This window comes from Phascolarctos cinereus, unplaced genomic scaffold (genome assembly GCF_003287225.1).
Source record: "Phascolarctos cinereus isolate Bilbo 61053 unplaced genomic scaffold, phaCin_HiC Scaffold_8;HRSCAF=390, whole genome shotgun sequence".
In the NCBI taxonomy this organism is placed as follows: domain Eukaryota; kingdom Metazoa; phylum Chordata; class Mammalia; order Diprotodontia; family Phascolarctidae; genus Phascolarctos; species Phascolarctos cinereus.
The window spans coordinates 12405831-12424961 of record NW_027556291.1 but is presented as its reverse complement, the minus strand read 5'-3'; the positions used below and the strand labels follow the sequence as shown (position 1 = coordinate 12424961).

Genomic DNA, 19131 nt, shown 5'->3' with positions numbered 1-19131 from the left:
TTTTCATGCTATTTAATGTGAGTGGAGTAGCTTCCCTCCCTTTTGTCTGTTAAAATTCCTATTCACCCTCAAAGACCAACTCAGATAGCACTTCTAAAGAAAGCTTTCCCTGATCCTCTCTCTCAGACCACACATAGTGGCTTCTTCTGTACTTCCCAGTGCATTGATTGTGTAATGCCATGAGTGTTAGTTGCTTCCATTGGTATCTTCTATCTCTGTTATACTGGAAACTTCCTGAGGGCAGGTACTGTGTCTTATCTGTTCTTTGTAACTCCCTCACTGCTTAATGTAATACCTTATACACAGTAGGCATTTAGGAAATGGTGATTGCACTGACTTTATGGAATACTTGTCCCTCATACCTCTTTTCTGTCTGCTCCATGAGCTTCACTACACACCCTGTTCCCTTAAGTTTCTGTTTCTAACATGCTCCCTCATTGCTCAGCAAGTTTTTGTCATTGAGTTGACCTGTAGGTTTTCATTCTGCAAATGGCTTGTTTTCTGTCAAAGAGAATGCAAGTGCACTCAGTGAGATGAGAGGGCCCACGTGTTGTCTAATTGGAGCACCTCATGCCTGTCCAGTTGTGCTTGGTGTGGTGGGCAGCTTTCAGAACATCCATTGTGCTCTTCTGCTTGGAGCCTTGCACAGCCCCAGTAATCTCCACAGGTTTTTGGGTTGCAGCCAGTTTATTTTCCATAGATAATGGTGTCACCAAGCCCTTGAGATTGCAAGACACTAATGATGAACAGTAGAAAACCTTTTAACTTTGTCAAATTGCTCATTTCTCTCTTACCCATTAAGTTGTTTTTGGTTTTGTTTTCCTCATTTGCTTTTGAAATCCTGGTTGTAGTCATGGATTACTTCAGATAAATGGAGCTGCCTGTTGCTTGGTTCCCTCAAGGATGATTGTAGACAGTCTTGTGTGCAGTGGGGGCCATATATTGGTTCGTGAAACACTTCCAGGCTGGGTATGGAGGATTCTTATTGTGACGCCTTCATTTTTCATTTCTACTCCTGTCATGTCATCAGAAAATAAAGGGAAGATAGACTGGTCTCTGCTGACCATCAGTTGAGTGATTTTATTAAGGAGTAAGAAGCTTTGTGAATGCTGTATCATCTTTCTCACTTCCTTTTTAATATTGATGTAATGAAGACTGCTGAACGTTGTAATCTTTTAAAAAAATAATTTTATTGATCTTTTCCAGTAAATCATCATGGAGGAAGGGAATAAGCATTTAAATAGAGCCTACTATGTGCCAGGTACTATGCTAAGCACTTTTTACAAATACTGTTTTAGTTGATCCTCACAGCAGCCCTATCCCCATTGTACATTTGAGGAAATGGAGGCAGACAGAGAATAAGTGATTTTCTCAGTCTCACAACTAGTCACTATCTGAGGTTGGATTTGAACTCAGGTCTTCCTGACTCCAGGCCCAGCACTCTGTTTTGGGTTCTACTAGTTGCCTCTGATATAGACCAGTTTTATTCTGAAATTATTTGTGTTATTGAAGTTGCTCTTGTATTCAAAAGTTCAGTGCTTTCTTGTAATAGAAAAAACATATAACAAGACACTACCCTGATCACTCATTTACTCTACTCCCCAAACCATTTATGTAGCAGGATTTAGTGTTAGAATAGAAGCAGCCCTGTAATTGGAATCAGGAGACCTGGATATGAGACTTGGCTGTGCTATTTACTACCTCTGTGACCTTGTCCAAATCCTTTCCCTTTGTTGAACCACAGTTGTCTCTTCTGTCACTACCTATCTCACAATATTGTTGTCATATTCAGATGAGATATTGTAGGGAAGATATTTTGTCATCCTTAAAACAGTCATTTACTAGCTATGTGAAGCTGTCCAAACCACTGAACCTCTCTGTCTCAGTTTCCTCATCTGTAAAAATGAGAGTAATATTAGTACCTACTTCCCAAGGTTATTGTGAGGATCAAGTGAAATAATACGTATAGATCCCTTTGCGAAACTTAAAGTGCTAGATAAATGTTAGTTGTTATTAGGAACCTCCATTTTGTGGAGCATCCCAGAGCAACCATCACTCATTCTCCAGACTACACTACCATATCCCTTCCTGAGTAGCTCCTTCTCTTATCCCGCTTTTCAGTTCCCCTGTTATGTGTTGTCTTCCCCCAGTTAAAATTTAAGTCCTTGAGGATGGGGGCTGTTTTTCTTTTAGCTTGTATTTCCAGCCCTTAACAGAGTGCCTAGCGCATAGGAAGCCCATGGTAAATACTGATTGACTAATCTTGTCCTTTTATAGCAGGTGCACAATTAAACATTGTCACTGGGGCTGCACAACCTAGCACTTTCTCTTCAAGCTTTGATACACTGGTATATTCAGTTTGCTGTGCTTTCTGTATAGTGCCAAGGGCCACACCCACAGCTCCTTACATTTTTTTTTCTTATAAAGGTGATAGAATCATCAAGAGAGATTGTAGTTCTATAAATAGAAAAAGAGTTACTGACTTATTTCCTCAATTAGTAACACTTTCTCTTTTGCTCTTTCTCTCTCATTATTTCGATCACATTTGGCTTCCTATACATATACAGATAAATAATTTGTTAGCACTAACTACATCATGAGTTGTGGAGATTAGGGTCTTCTTCTTGCCTAGTGCTTCCTGTGCTGGGTACAGAATTGTCACCATTCCCTAGCAGCTTCTCTGATACTTCATCTGCATTTCAGAGATTACAGGATCTTCAAATTTACATCTAGGAGGGAGCTTAGCATCACCTAGTTTATCCATAGCACAAGGTTAAAAGTTAAAGAGGTTAAAGGCATTTCCAGTTTCAGTGACTTGCTAGGATTTGAACTTGTGATTTTTGTCTTCGTCCTCCCATGAATAGTCCATGGAAGACCCACCTAACATATTCGAGACCTGCCTATATAGTTGCTGGCTGCCACTGCAGCACTAGGCTGTGTTACTACCCACTTTCGATGTCACTGTTTGACTGTCCCATCTCTTTTTCTGTCCATTCATTTCCAAAGTTTTGAGTGACATCAAAGACTGAGTTTGCCCTTACTTCTTTATCCTTGTTGTTCCTTACGCTCATTTCATGCAAAAATATTCTTTTACGTTCTTATCCCATAATTGTCCATTCATTAGGAACATGCATGTTTCCAGCTACAAACATTACTAGCTTACTGGTCAGAGTATTTTTGAAGGGTATGACTGTTTGCTGATGCATCTGCCCCTGCCGGCATCCCAGTATGGTGGTAGGGGCAGGTGAGGGCTTGGGTTGGAATGAAGACTTCTGGCTCCATAGTCTAGTGTTCTCTCTATACCTCCTGCTCCCTGACTGAAGCTACAGCCTGTGACAAAGTTAAAATCAGTAGGTCCTTAGGTCAAAGTATGGCCACGTTTAGCTGACAGTAGGATTGGTGGCCATCATGGGAAATCACCTAGCTTGAAATATGGAAGGTCCCAGTTTTCTAATTGTATGATTTTGGCTAAGCCACTGGACTTCTCTGAGTCTCTTTACTTAACTGGTTTTGATTTAATAATATTTATCATAATTTTTACATATATTTTATGGATTATGAATATGAGAGAGGCAATAGTGGATAATGGATTGGCTTTAGAGTCAGGAATGTCTCAGACCACATCCTGCCATTGGCAAATATTAGCTGTGTGACCATGAACAAATCATCGAACCTTTCAGTGTCCCAAGTGCAGATTAATTGCAGGTTTGCCTTGGTGGAAGGGGTTTACATACGGAGGGAGATGTAGACCATTTTGGGGAACAGGACTACTTACCTTATTAAACAGGGTTGTACCATCCCCAAAGAAACAATGTATTTACTGAAGCAAAGGCCAAGCTTCTGTTGGACACAGCAGGACTGAAACATTTTGCTAGGTTAGAGTTATACAGGTTCCTAGTTCTACGTCTGTTTCTTTTTTTGTATTTAAGGAATTTAATTTTTTTTAATTAATTTTTTCCTTCAATTAACAAATATTTATTTTCTCTTCCTCCCACCTCCCCTGCACAATAGAAAATATGCATAGTCAAGTTTAAAAAAAATCTCTTAAATCATGTATCAGTCACCTCTCTGTCAGGAGGTGAGTAGAATGCTTCATCATCAATCCTCAAGAATCATGATTGGTCATCACATTGATGAGAAATCTTAAGTATTTAAAAGTTGTTTTTTTTTAATGTTATATAGATTGCTGGCTCTGCTTACTTCACTCTGCATCAATTTATATAAATTTTGACAAGTTTCTTTGACTCTTTTTCATCTTTCATTGCTTAGAAGCACAAAATAATTCTGTTACATTCAAATTCCATATTTTGTACAGTCTTTCCCCAAGTGATGGGTATTTCCTTAATTTCTTGTTCTTTTCCACTTCAAAAAGAGCTTAAAGTAATTCTTTCAATTAAGGGTGTGCCTGATTTCTTTTAATTGCTATTCTGAACTGAGACAGTAATGCATGACTGGTAGAATTGTGAACTGATCCAACCCTTCTAGAGAGCAATTTGGAACTGTGCTCAAAGGCTCTTGCTCCAGTAATATCACTGCTAGGTCTGTATCCCAAAGAAATTTAAAAAAGAGAAAAGGGCCTTTTTGTACATGAGTATTTATAGCAGCTCTTTTTGTAGTAGCTAAGGATTGGAAATTGAGGGGATGCCCATCTATTGGGGAATGGCTTGAACAAGTTGTGGTATATGAATGTAATGGAATACTATTCTGCTATAAGAAATGATGAACAGGCTGACTTCAGAAAAACCTGAAAAGCCTTACATGAACTGAGGCAGAGTGAAGTGAGCAGAACAGGAGAACATTGTACACAGTAACAGCCACATTGTGTGATGATCAACAGTGAACGACTTAGTTATTCTTAGCAATACAATGATCCAAGACAACCCCAAAGGACTGATGATGAAAAAATGCTATCCACTTACAGAGAAAGAAATGATGCAGTCTGAATACAGACTCTGAAGTATACGAATTTTTTCCTTGCTTCCTTCCTTCTTTCCCTCCTTCTTTCCTTCCTTCCTTCCCCACCCCCCTTTCTCTCTCTCTCTCATTTGAGTCTTATTCCACAAAATGACTAATATGAAAATCTATATTACATAGTTGTACATGTATAACCATCTCAGGAAGGGGGTAAAAGAAGCAAGGAGGGATGGAATTTAGAGCTCAAAATTGAGAGGAAAAAAAAAGCCCAGATGTTAAAAATTGTTTTTACATGTAATTGGGGAAAGATAAAATATTGCTATTCTGAGGCTGCACTACTCTTGTTTTTAAAAACATATGCTTTGCTACTTGATACTGCTTTCCTGTTAATTTTTTTTCAATTTACTTAATTAAAATCCTTATTGAAAAGTAGATTTGTCCATGCTCCCAACATTTACAGGAAAAAAAAAACAGAATAACAACTGTAAATATTCACAGAACAAACTGACTTAAATGATACATTTATATTGTAGGAAGACGGCTAAACCAATTCCCAGCTCTAGGTATTGCTGACAAAACAGGCATTTGGGATTTTAAAAGTCAGGAAATCCATGAGCCATTAAGAGCAGAGGAAGAAATCCTACCAACTTGAAGTCAGAATGACCCTTTGAGTTCCCTTGGGCCTTTTAATAATTAAGTATGTTCAATCATATCACCTGACATTTTTCTCCATGAAGCTTTTGTGAAATTCTGATGGAAGGATATCATTTGTAAATCTTGTTTCCCTGTTCAGCTCACCTGTGCCTTTAGCACATTTCTTAAAGGCATCTCTTTACTTTGAAGGTAGCTTGAGGCTGGAATAGGCCAGTAAGTTTAAGGAGAGAGTTTCCTCTCAGAAACTTTTCCGTCTACATCCTTTCTTCTTCATCTTTTTGTTCTTGTTCCTTCCAGGCTTACTCTGTGGCTCTTCCTTGTTCAAGTTTTTTCTAGCTCTGCCAGTGGAGTGGCAGTAACACCATAATCCCTTTATCTCAATAATCTCCCATCTTCAGCCTCCTCACCTATTAGGGGCTCCCAGGCATCAGTTTGCTTCAAGAGTCAGATCCACCTGAGGCTTTGTAGACACAGGAGATGAGGTTAGGTGCTGTCTAGCTGGGGGATCCCGATTTTTTTTTCTCTTGCAGTGGGACTCTCTTCTAGTTCTTTCTTAAAATCCCAGTTTGGAACCTCTCTAGGGGCATCCAGAATAATTTGGCTGTATTGAAACATGTCAGAAGGTAGATCTATGCTTGAATCATGCTCAGAAAACTGATGCATATTACTTTCTCCTTTTCCTCTTCTGCCTCTCACAGGCTCAAGTACTGGCCTCACTTCTCTAGTCATCTTTTAATATGTAGCTGAATTACAAAGGCCTCTGATGTCAGACCAGCACCGTTCTTCCTCTTCCTGCCCACAACTTACTCCTTCCTTGTTTAATTCTACACATTTAATGACAGCAGTAGTTCTTTCAGAAGCTGATTGCAAGAAAACTGTACATTTCAGATGGGCATTGCTCTGGAATTCAGTGTTCTACTTAAAATTTTGTCTCTATGTAACATACCATTATAGCTAATACAAGAGCCTTGCTAATTCTCTTTTTAATCTTAAAAAAAAGCAAAGGAAACACATCCATGCGTGATGGACAGTGCCCAGTTAATCTCGCTTAAATGATTAAACATATGCTCGGTTACATCAATTAAAATTAATTTTAAAAATCTGTTCCCTAGTACTAAGGATGTGATCTTCATGGCAGACTTTACTTTCCAAGCACCAGCCCAGCTGAGAGAAGGTCATTACAACTTGACTATTAGGTGATGAATTATTTAGCTATAGGCACCCAGGACAGAATGAAAAACACAAAATAATGTTTTGACCAGAGCAGCCCCCTTTAAGTTCTACAGTGCTCGGGACAGGGTGACAGAAAAGCAGGCTTAGTGCTCCAAGCCTTCCTCACCCCACACCCTTTCAGCTGGGAACCAGGAGTCATACTTGACTGAGAAAAGAGAGGCTACTGACAGTGAATGAGGTGCCCTCTGATGGTCTCAGTCCTTTACTCAGTAAACCTCAGTAACTTTATATAACATATACCCTCCTGACTTTGAAAGTCCTTCACAACCTGACCCCAACCTGTCTCCCTAACTTTATTATGCATTACTCCCCTTCCCATACTCCATAGTCCAACCCAACTGGCTTTCTTGCTTCTCTTCCTGTCTTTTAGATCTGTGCCTTGGTCCTCAACTGCCTTTCCTGACTTAGCTGCCCTGCCCCCACTCCTTACCCTCTGCTGTGCAGCATCTCTTCTGTCCTTCACCACACCTTTCCTCATCCCTAGCTTCCCTCCTGCTTGTCTTCTTCCAAATAGTTGATCTTGTATTGATAGTGTATTTTGTATAAACTTATTCATATGTACAATGATGTAATGAGAATGAAGGAAAAAAAGAATGAAGGAATATAAGCTCTTCAGAGACTGAGACTTTCATTTTTGAATTTTGGTTGTCAGTACTTGGCATAGTGCCTTGCACAAAGTAGGTAATAAATGCTGGTTGATTGATTGCTTATCCCCTACTCTACATTTCAAAACCTTTGAACATTTTCCCCCTTTCTCTCCTTACTCTAGTTCATGATTTTTAAAAATGCCCCTTTTCTTTGTCTGGGCCAACTGTACCACATGTACTCTTGATCCCATCTCTCCCTATCTCCTCTTGTATGTTGCCTCCATAATGTGATATTCTCATTCTCTCTCTCAAGCCCTCCACCCCACCCCCCACTCATTATCAAAGTAGAAAAAGCTGCTTACATTCATTTCCTATGTTTCCTTGTGTCTCACTTCTCAACCTCTTATAGCCTGTTTTCCAGTCTTATCACCCAATTGACACTGTTCTCTCCAAGGTTACTGATAAATGATTAATTTCTAAACGTGTTTTATTGATCTCATTCTTATATCATTTCCCACTATAGGCCTCTACCTTTCCCACTCAGAGATCCATCCTTATTATAAAGAATAAAATATACAGGGAGGAGGAAACAGTGTAGTGAAACTAACCCATACACCAATACAATCCAACAATATATGCTATGTTCCACCTTTACAGTCATCTCCACCTGTGCAGAGAAGTGAAGAGGTGCATCACCATGTCCCTTGTTCAGTGCCAAGCTTGCTCATTTTAATTATATACCATTCACTTTTGATTGTTGCTGCCAGAGGCAGCTAAGTGCTACAGTGGACAGGGTGTGGCGTCTGGGTCAGGAAGACCTGAGTTCAAATTTGGCTTCAGACACTTACTAGCTGTATGAACCTGGGCAAGTCACTTAACTTCTGTCTGCCTTGGTTTCCTCATCTGTAAAATGAGGATAATAATAGCATCTGCCTCTCAAGAGTTGTTATGAGACTCAAATGAGATAATTTTGTAATCCTTCTTTCCTTCCTCATTGTGTATATTGTTGTCCTGGTCCTGCTTGCTTCACTTTCTATCAATGCATATACATCTGCCTGGGACGTCCTGTACTGTCCATATTCATCTTTTCTTACAGTGCATTAGGATTTCATTATATTTGACTACTGTAGTTTATGGACCTCTTCCCCCATCAGTGAGTATCTACTTTATTTCCAGTTCACTGCTGCTTCCCATAGCACTGTAATAAATATGTTGGTGTATATGGGGCCTTTCTCTTTGTCTCTCCCTTTCTTGTAGTAGGCAGCAAGGTGGTGCCATGGATAGAGCGCTGGGCCTGAAGTCGGGAAGACAGAGGTCAAACCAGCCTCAGAATTTTATTTGTTGTGTGATTCTGGGCAAGTCGTAGCCTCTGGTGACTTCAGTTTACCTTGTTATAAAATAGAGATGATGATGATGATGATGATGATGATGATGATGATGATGATGATGATGTCACATTTACTAACTGTGTGATGGAGCAAATTACTTAATCTTTATCCATCTCAGTTTCCTTCTCTGCAAAATGGGGATAATAATGGCACCTGCCTCTCAGCGTTGTGGTGAGGATTAAATAAGACAGTATTTTATAAAGCACTTAGCACAGTGCCTGCCACATAGTAGGAGATAAGGAAATACTAGCTATTATTAATATTAATATTATAGTATGTGCCTAGCAGTAGAATCTCTTGGCCGAAGATATTTAAGGTGTGAACATTTAAATCCCCCCCATTTTTAGCGTAATTCAAAATTGCTTTCAAGAGTGGGCAGTTCAAGGTAGAAGTCCCCCAACAGTGTATTAATGTATCTGTCTTTCTGTAGCCCCTCCAAAAGTAATGATTCATTCATTTCATTATTTTGGCCAATTTGCTTGGCATGATATGAAACATCAAGTTTTTTTTAATTGCCTTTAATTATTAGTGATGTAGCACAGTCTTTCATATGGCTATTCATAGTTTGTCATTCTTATTTTAAGAACTTATAGTTCATATTTTTTGATCACTTATCCGTTGGGGAATGGCTTTGGTGTCACACATTTGTCTTAGCTCCCTGTGTTCTGATATCTTAGATATTTTTTTTGATGCCCAGATTTCTTCTTAATGGAATGGACTATTTCCCTTCTTTTGCTGTAGAAAGAGACATGGTAAACAGTTGGTCTTATCTCCAGAGGATGAAGAGGAAATGCCAAAAAGGACAGTTTGCTTAGGCATCAAAAAGGACTCTGCCTGCAAGGGTGATTAAAGACCGGTTTAGTGTTTCATGGGGCACTGTTGGCATCTTCCTCCACTGAACCATCTGTCTTGGATGCTTTAGTAATAGACCTTCATGAGGCACCTGTTGAGTTCCGTTCTGGAACTCTGGTTGTCTGTCACTTTGTTTACTGTCCCCTCTTGCTCAGCAAAAGGACTGTTGCCTCAGGTGCCTTGTGTATGTGATTGGTGGCAGTTGAAGAGAAAACAGCACACAGCAAACAGTGTGGAGGTGAGAAATTGAAGGAAGATCTTCAGGAAATTGAAGACAAACATATTGTATTAGGTTGGTGGCACAAATTCATGGTATTCTTAGCTTCTGATGCATTTTCCTCATTCATAATCTTAGTGTGAGGATTTGTAGCCTTCTGGGGTTTTTTGGGTTGTGAGATTTATATGTGAATCTCAATTGTGAAGATTCATGGAATTCTGCTCTTACCGTATACGGTAAACCTGCTACCTTCATCTCAATCCAAGAAAACCATATGCTTTCTGGCAAATATCCAGACATTCCAATGGATTTGTGATCTCATCCATGGTCTTTAGAAGTATTTCCTTCAAAGATACACATCTCACCCTATATTTTCCCACCCTTGTTATATAATTCAGGTCCCCATCCTTCAATAAATTTCAAGGCCTATCTGCTGGGAAGGAAATTCTATATTGAATGAAGGAGGCCCAGAACAGGAAGTTATTAAAAAGCTTAACAGGAAGGACCTGGAACAATTTCATTCAGCAGACAGGTGGTACTACCTATGAGTCAGGCAGCAGATCCCATTTTTAGGTTTCTAAGTAGCTACTTCAGCTTTCTTTTTCTTTCTTTCTTGTTTTTAAAGAAAGACACAAACAAGTAAGCCCCTCAGACTTTCAAGATGATAATCTTTGACCTTTGCGTGCTGCCACCTGTGCTGTTGAGCTCCCTCCTAAAATATAAAAAATGAACTGTGTTGTTAAATCCAGTCTTCTGGTGACATTTAGCTGTCTTTAGTAAGTGGCTTAATGAACAGGTGTACAAGTCTATTAGTCATGCAGATGTTAATTTCAGAATAACATGTGCTCCCTGGTTTGGGGTATGCTTTTATAAACTCCAACCAGTAAGGTTTGTTCCTTAATTAGGGACTCATTATAAGGTATTTGTGTGATTCCTGCCATTAGGAGCATTAGTCTTGTTTGAATATGCTTTAAACTTCTGGAACACTTGTGGTAATGTCATCTCGATTACTTAAGGCACCACGTGGGTGTCACAATGAATCTACCTTTCTGGAGGCTGCCTTAGTTAGTGCACAGCTGGAGGCAATAGGGAAAGTCCAAATTTCCCAGCTGTAGCAGCACATACCGTGGCTGGTTCAAGGAAAAAACAATTTCTTCCTGCATATTACATCAGCTTTTTCTTTACAGGCTTTGGTAAACAAATATGTTACTCCTCACAAAATAAACTCAGAAACAATTGAAAGGAAAACCTTGGTTGCTTCCCAGCTTTGCTAATCTGGTTTGGGATTCTGTACTGATCCTTGGCTCTACCTGGTCCTTGTAATTTATACCAAGGCTATCTGGCTGATTCTCCTTTAAAGATGGGGGCGTTTGGGCATGGTTCCAGGTCTTGGGCTATTTGCTTTCTTGGGTTACGGGATCTCTCTAGTACCGAAGTAGAAAGGTGATAACAAAGACCAGTGAATGGGGCGGGGGGGGGGGGGGACCTCCTCCAACAGCATCATTGCAGGAACTGTTCATTTACTTCTAGCACAATTTCTTTGCCTACCCTAGTTACATATTTTGGACCTTTCTTCATCATATTATGTTCTAAAGCTTGAACCATATAGAGTGTTTCTCTCTGCTGGGAGAAGAGAACAGATGAGAGGGGGTGGGGTGGGGGATGATAGACATTTTCAGGTGTTTGAAGGGCCTTGATGTGGAAGGAAGATTAGATTTGTCCCTCTCAGGCCCTGCAGGCAAAACTAGGAGCAATGTATTAGAGTTTCTAAGAGGCAAATTTAGGATTATAGGGAAACTTCCTAAGAATTGTGATTCAGTCACCTCTGAGTCTTCAAGACCCCATGTGGGGTTTTCTGGGCAGAGATACTGGAGTAGTTTGCCATTTCCTTCTCCAGCTCATTTTACAGTTGAGGAAACTGAGGCCAACAGGATTAAGTGACTTTCCCAAGGTCACATGGTTAGTGAGTGTCTGAGGTCAGATTTAAAGTCAGGTCTTCCTGGTTCCAGGCCCAGCACTCTCTTCACGGAGCCACCTCACTTCTAAGAATTAGAAGCACCTGAAAGTAGAAAAGGGGGTTCTTGAGGCACAGCCTGTTCCTTCTCACTGGAGATCTGGAAGCAAAGGCTGAAGGTTCTGTTGCCAGGTAGGTTGTAGAGAAGATTTTTCTTCAGGGTGGCTTAGATTAAATGGCCCTCTAAAGTCTATTCCCACTCTAAAAGTTCAGGGGCAGTATATATTTCACAAATTGTTTGTTTTTTGAATATCCCTGATGACACAGGCAAACATTTGGTGATTGGAGTATGTACATATATACCCCATGCTTTTATAATGTAACAGGTTGTATTTGCATGAGAATCTCTACTTTCAGCTGATCACTATTTTCAGTACATGAGGGAAAAGTGGATGGCCTTTTCTTTTTCACAGGCATGCATTATGTCATGAAGATACAGAAGTGGGGGGGTGTATACATACATACTTCTATATCTACAGACAATTGATATTTCACAGGTATACTAAGCTCTCAACTTTTTAATGACTGTTTCTCATAATGTAAAGAGAATCATCTGAATGGGTACATTTTGTGCACCCAAACTATACTGTGGGAAAAATATCAGAATTCAGTTTTATATTGTTGAAAAATAATAGTATTTTAAATTATTTTATAAGCTGTATTCATGAATAATACTAATTGTCTCCCCAACTGCTGGTGTTTTTACTTCTGAGATTTCCTTTAGTCAACTTGATGCCAGAATATACCAAATTTTTGACTTGCTGTCTCCCCCATTAGAACGAGATTCCTTGGGGGCAGGGGCTGTTTTATTTTTATTTTTATTTTTTTAATTAATTTATTTGGATTTATCAACAATCACTTCCATAAGCTTTTGAGTTTTAAGTTTTTCTCCCCCTCCCTCCACCTCCCTCCCTAAGCAGGGGCTGTTTTGGCCTTTGATTGTATCCCCATGGAGTAGCACAGTTTCTGGCACATAGTAAAAGCATAATAAATGCTTATTGTCTGAATGGCTGACAAATAAAAAATATTTGAGAGAATAAGACATCAGTTTTAAGTCATAATAGTATGGATTTTCAATATACCAGTTGATTTCTTTAATGAAATTTTTATGTGACGTGGATTGACTTAATGGGCTATACACATTTGATTAGATCATATCTTTTAGTTTTGGAAGGGACCTCATAATCACCTCATGATCACTTAGCCCAGAGGTTTTCAAAGTATTTTCATAATGGTACTAAGATGCTTTGATTTCTAATATAGTAGGTATTGATGAAAGCTCTTTGAGGCCCTCAATCATTTTTGAGACTGTAAAGAGGTGCTGAGACCCAAAAGTTTGGGAACTACTGCTTTAGTCTAATGACCTGAAATGCTACATGACACAGAGTGACTTTCCAAAGAGCAAATCCAGATCACAAAATTACAGAATCTAAGAGCTGGAAGAGACAGCACATCGCATGTAGTCCTCAAGAATCCCTCTATTATCTACTCACCAAATTGCCTTTCACTCTCTCCTTATAGAAGCCTAATGGAGGGGAGGACCCTACTCTTGGAGGTAGCCAGCTGCACTTTTTTACACCTCTGCTGGTTATGAGTATTTCCTCTATATCAAGCCTTAGGAGCAGCATATGTTGGGACATAGAGTGTAGGATATAGCCTGATTCCTTAGAGTCACAATACCTGCAGCCTTATCCTACATTGAATGAATTTTGGTTCTGTGACTGTGAGCAAGTCACTTAACCTCTTAGTGACCAGGCAGCTCTAAGACTTCAAGTTACAGATATCCATCGTAGAGAGAGTTGCCTCAGTTGAGGTTTTCTGCACCAGTGAAATCACAGATCTGGGGTAGAGAGAGATAGAGAGAGAGAAGGGGTGGGAGAGGAGGAAGAAAAAAGAAATTAAGCCTAAGTGTTCTTTTGTGCTTCTTCCACTCAGTGTTCCTTGTTTTGCTCACTGGGTCCAGGTTACTGAACCAGAAATTATGGGAACCTTGGGAAGTGAACATTCTATCTTAGCATTTGTGATAGAGACAGCTAGGGAAGATAGTCATATTTGACCCTAGATTGGTATGTTAAAGATACTAGAAGAGACCTGGGGGGATAGTGTCTTGGAAGCTAAAGGAGCAGACCTTCTTCAGAAGCAGTGGGTGCATCAGGTGTTAGGCTGAGTGGAGGCCCAAGACAATGATGACTCAGAAAATCCATTGGATGTAGCCGTTAGGATGGCTTTCTTATTAGCGTAATAGTTACTGTCCATAGAAAGTATTTACCTCTGGTATGATCATGATTGTCATTGTCCTTTAGCAGTGCTGGTTTAAATGTTCAAATTAGGGGAGCAGCTAGGTGGCGCAGTGGATAGAGCAGTGGCCCTGGATTCAGGAGGACCTGAGTTCAAATTTGACCTTGAACACATAACACTTACTAGCTGTGTGACCCTGGGCAAGTCATTTAACCCCATTGCCTAACCAAAAAAACAGGAACAAAAACAACAATAAACATTCTAATTAGCACAGTATATTGGCTTAAAACCCTATATTGCATTTGCATGATGAAGCATCATGTCAGAATATAGTCCTCATATAGAGTAGATGTATTCTGGTTAGGTCAATGAGAATTCTCATGTTATCTATGTTTGGACAAGAAAAAAACAGGTCATTTCCATCCAAATATTTCACATAATTTCCAAATTGGTATGAGTCTAAAATTATTTTTGTTTGTATTAGAGAAACGTGAAAGGATAAATAACTCTGATTGTAGAAATTCATAGTCACTGGGAAACCTTGAGATTTTTAACATATCACAGTTTTATGACTATAGGGAAAAGTGTGATGTCTCAGTACTAATCATGAGAAAGTCTCTGAAGTGGGAGGTGGCGATTTCCCAGGAAAGCATTTTGAAATAACAGACACTGTTTCAGAAGAGAGTAGCCACTGATTTGGGTTCGGCTATTGTAAAAGGTTGGTAGCTTCAGTGACCTGTTTCATTGTTTTCAGCACTGGATCTCGCCCATGGACTTCTCATTCTCAGTTGTAAATTCAGAAATTTGAGCTAAGTTTTCATTCCTTCAACCAAAATATCCCTTGCCCTTAAGGAACTGATGTTCTAATTGGGGAGACAACATGTTAAATACCTAGATAAATAGAAGATATATTCAAAGTCATCTCAGAGAAGAGCGTGCAAGGAGAGAAGGCACTAAGGGAAACTGAGTGATCAGGCAAACTCTCCCAAAGAAGGTGGGATTTAAGCTGACTCTTGAAACAAAGCAGTGAGAAACTGAGGGAGAGAGGTGAAGAGGGAGAGCATTTCAGGCGTGGGGGACAGCCAATGCAAAGGCATGGAGACGGGAGAGGAAGCATCATATTTGAGGAACAGCAAATAGGTCTGTGTAGCTGGGTCCTAGAGAGTATGGAGGGGAGTAAAGCATAAGAAGACAGCAAAGGTCAGGGTGGGTTTGCGGCCAAACTGAGGACTTTATATTTGACCCTGGACATGTGTGGGAGCCACTGTAGTTTATTGAGTAGGGGAGCAATATAGTCAGATATGGACTTGAGGAAAACACCTTGGCACCTGTGTGATGAAGAATAAAAAGAAGTGGTTGGGAGAGGGAGCTTCCTTCTGGAGTATTCCTTACAACAAAAGAGAATAAATCGGGACTCCCCCTCCCCTTAAAAAAAAGAAAAAGTGGATCAGCTTCTCCAAAGTTGGTGAGGCATTGTTCTTGCATTGGTGAGGCCTTTTTTCTTACATTACCAAAATATTTCTGTTCAGATACAGTATTGCAATAGAGTTCCTTGAATCCTAAATTTTCAAGTTTATATTCAAAGGTATTTACACCTTGAAATGAATATTCTTGTGTTTTGTTCCTTGTTGCAAACTCTCGGTCTCTCAGTTCTGTTATGTTGCCTTTCAGTGGGTAGGACACCAATTCTCACTCTGTAGCAGGTAGAGGGGGGCAAGTACTGAGGAGCCGAAGCTTGGCTTCATTCACTTAGGATCATCATTGTTATTTGTTTTGTGACTTTTTGTGTAGCTCTTTAACTTTCATAAAGTAGATTGTCTCATGTGAGCCTCCAAACAACTTCTGAGTTGAATAGGACAGATGTTATCCTTGGTTTTGCCTTTCATCACCTAGTTATTAAATGTTAAAGGTGGAATTTGAACCCAAGTCCCCTTGACTCCAATGACCTTTTTACTAGAGGCAGGCATAGTGAGTAGATTTTTCAGATACCTTATGCATATGCACAGTGATGCCAGTGGGGAATGTCTTCCCTAGTGTTGCAAGTAGGACCAGCAGGATTGAATGAGCAGATTCTTAGCAGTTAATGTTATTGTTTCTTCTTCAATATAATAATACTGAATGAATCAACCATATAGATTAGAAAATGTTTTAAAAGGAGTATGCACTGGACGACTTGTCCATCCAAATTAGTCTGATTTTACTGTATATTATGGTGATATTGTTAGTAATGGCATAGATAATGAATGCTACATATTAGGAAAGAAGCAACGCTTGATTTTGTTTCTCTTTTACTTTTCTGTTTTGCTTAAATGCTTGTTTTTATTTGCACTGAAACCTCTAAAAGCTCTATATTTTTCTTTCTCCTCCTCCTTGAACTAATGAAATGAACACATTTATTGATTTCAGAATGAGCTTTATTAATGTAGTTAATATAGCTAACTCTAATGTTGTGATTGTGTGTTTTCCATTTTTTTTCCAGTTAAAAAGAACATCGATGTCCCAGAAGAAAAGAAAGTTGCTCCCAAGAAGAAAGTTAAAGAATTAAGAGTTTTGGATGGAAAAACTGCTCAGAATCTGTGTATGTAAATCATTTTGGAGTTCTCTTCCTCTTCTCCCCCGTTTTTACTAAATGCTTTAAAGAAAACTGAATTCATAACTTCTTTAAATTTGAAATTATCAGCTCAATCTTATGTTTTGCTTGTTTCCTTGAATATCTTTGTCTTCCAGCTAATTTCAGTCTATAGCTTTCCCTGGAGAAGGTGTTTTCTTTATTCAAGGTCGTTAAAAATCAGCTGCAATCATAGCTGATTTGTGATACAATTCTTACACATATTGAGTGATTCTGAAAGGTTCCTTTGGGAACTTGCTTTTCTTGCCTTCACTGTGCAGTATTTGCACAGTTCTGCTGTCTTACCTTCTGTCCTCTTCTGTCTCTCTAAGAGGTATGTGGGTGATCCCACGAATAGATCCACCTGTTGTACAAAGATGCCAAACCTCTTTTTTCTATGCACACAGAGGACTCTGTGTTCAAAATTCAAAATGTAGGCCAATCTTTGAAACTTGTAACCAGCCAATCCACAGTTTGCAAAAGCAAGTATGTAATTGATGCTGTCTTTATTGATGCACACATCAAATTCTTTAATCTGAGAGAATTTTCAGTTTGGGGCCAAAATATACTCAGTGGAATAGATTTTGATTAAGTGGCTGCTTGGGTCGGTTTGCTTATGTATCAGAGTTTTTTTTATATATGAACAAAGTTTATTCGTAATGACAGCAATACATTATCAAGGATTATTATACAAGGAAGATGAGTTCCAGTATGGGAGGATTCACTTGGATTCTCCCATTGACTTGTACTTGGAGATGTTGTGGCCATGCCCACAGCATTTTTGAGGAGTGCTTTCATGTACCATTATTCATCATGCCATGTAGGAGTTTAGCAGTTTCTCATTAATACTTGTATTGATGATGCTTCTAATTGGCCTTTGAAATCTAACTTTACCTTTGATTACCTTGAAAATTGAGAGCTGTTTTTGATTTTCCCAGAAAGTGAAGTCATGTGCATGACTAGTGCAGGTCTAGGCACTAAGGAAGGCCCTCAGAACTTGTGGCATAAATTCATGTTCAGTGGGAAACTAAGGTGAAAGGGTATAGCTTAAAAAATGCATTCTTAGAAGCTGTGGCCCTTTTATACCTAGGATTTGCAGATAGTTTAGTAAGACATAATGATATGTGTCCAGTTAAATAAATGCTTTACAGAAGAAACAGTGACTCCAAATAGAAAGTAGACAAGAGCACTCCGGAGGAGCCCCAGCAGGGATGCACCCAGCATTCACTATTCAGTTGCCTTGAATTTTTCAGGGAAGAAGAATTGCAGCTTCTTAATGATATGGTTACTTAGTAGTTTACTTTAATCTCATGCCTGAGAAAAAAGTAACTGGGCCATTATCTCTCAATCAGCTGGGAATGTTTTTGACCATCAGGAGACACTCTAGAAACTGAGGCCTTCTCACTTTGGCTTTGTGTGTGGTAAATATCCATCACCTGCAAACCCTGGGCTCCGAGACCACAGCCTTTGTTTTGGGCTGCTAAGATAGCACATTTGGTTGGTGACAGCTTTTAATAACAGTTAGGGATGTCATGATTTCTTATGTGATGACTATGAAAACAAAAATGAAATATGCATTGGGAGGTTTAGCTTTTAATATGGAGATTAATTTTTATTAAATTTCTTTTATTGTAGCTATCTTCCTCGGTTCTTATCGCATGTCTTACGAAGATATAAAAACCATCATTCTGGAGGTGAATGAAGACATGCTGAGTGAGTCCTTAATCCATGTAAGTTAAACTGATTGATAATGTTTGATTCATTTTGGGAAAGCTTCTTCTGGATTATTGTTACCTTGTTGAGGGAAAAGGTTTGGATGTCCCAACATTGGATGTTCAATTAATGCTAAGTGGGGAGTATCTAGGAGCCCTTTTAATAATCATGTACATGTAGCTGCATTTTTTAATTTCTGGAAAAGTTTCTTTCTGAAAGGAATGAGTAGCAAGAGCTTTTTCACAGGTGGAAGGAAGCCCTTGTTATGGCCTGTTCTCCTCCCCACCTCCTTCCCCTATTGGTTTGTTCATTTGGAAACAGTAGGTTGTGATATCGTACAGTTGCTTTGTGGAGCTCTCCACTTCAGTGTGACCCCGAGAGTCTCCTGGGGTCCCTGAGACTCCTACTCATCAGCTGGAGATATGGAATTGAATCATGGCCAGGAAACCTACAGAGCAAGTGTTTAATGAGCTTTGTGCAGTATTTCTCTTATTCCTGTTAAGATACACTGACACAACAGTTACACTTCAGTACATTCTTTTGTGGATTGAATATAGCAGAAAAGTGATTTCTGACATTTTTGTGTGCTATAAGCAGTCTCTGTGTATGTCACCTGGATTGCAGTCATTTCATACTGTATCATTTGAAATATTTAACTTTGAGCTGTCCTTGAAATGGTAGTGAGACTCCTTCCCTGTGGGCTCTAATTCTTT

General features: G+C 39.3%; 1 protein-coding gene across 3 annotated transcripts in view; it reads left to right on the top strand.

Moving 5' to 3' along the window:
- DIAPH2 (diaphanous related formin 2) overlaps positions 1–19131 on the top strand; it is an 817355-nt gene that overhangs the window by 318530 nt on the left and 479694 nt on the right. For all 3 annotated transcript variants that reach the window (XM_078147949.1, XM_078147948.1, XM_078147947.1), the window contains 2 exons: positions 16577–16675; positions 18341–18435. In XM_078147949.1, the coding sequence (XP_078004075.1) occupies positions 16577–16675; positions 18341–18435 (194 nt within the window). The remainder of the gene's footprint in view (positions 1–16576; positions 16676–18340; positions 18436–19131) is intronic.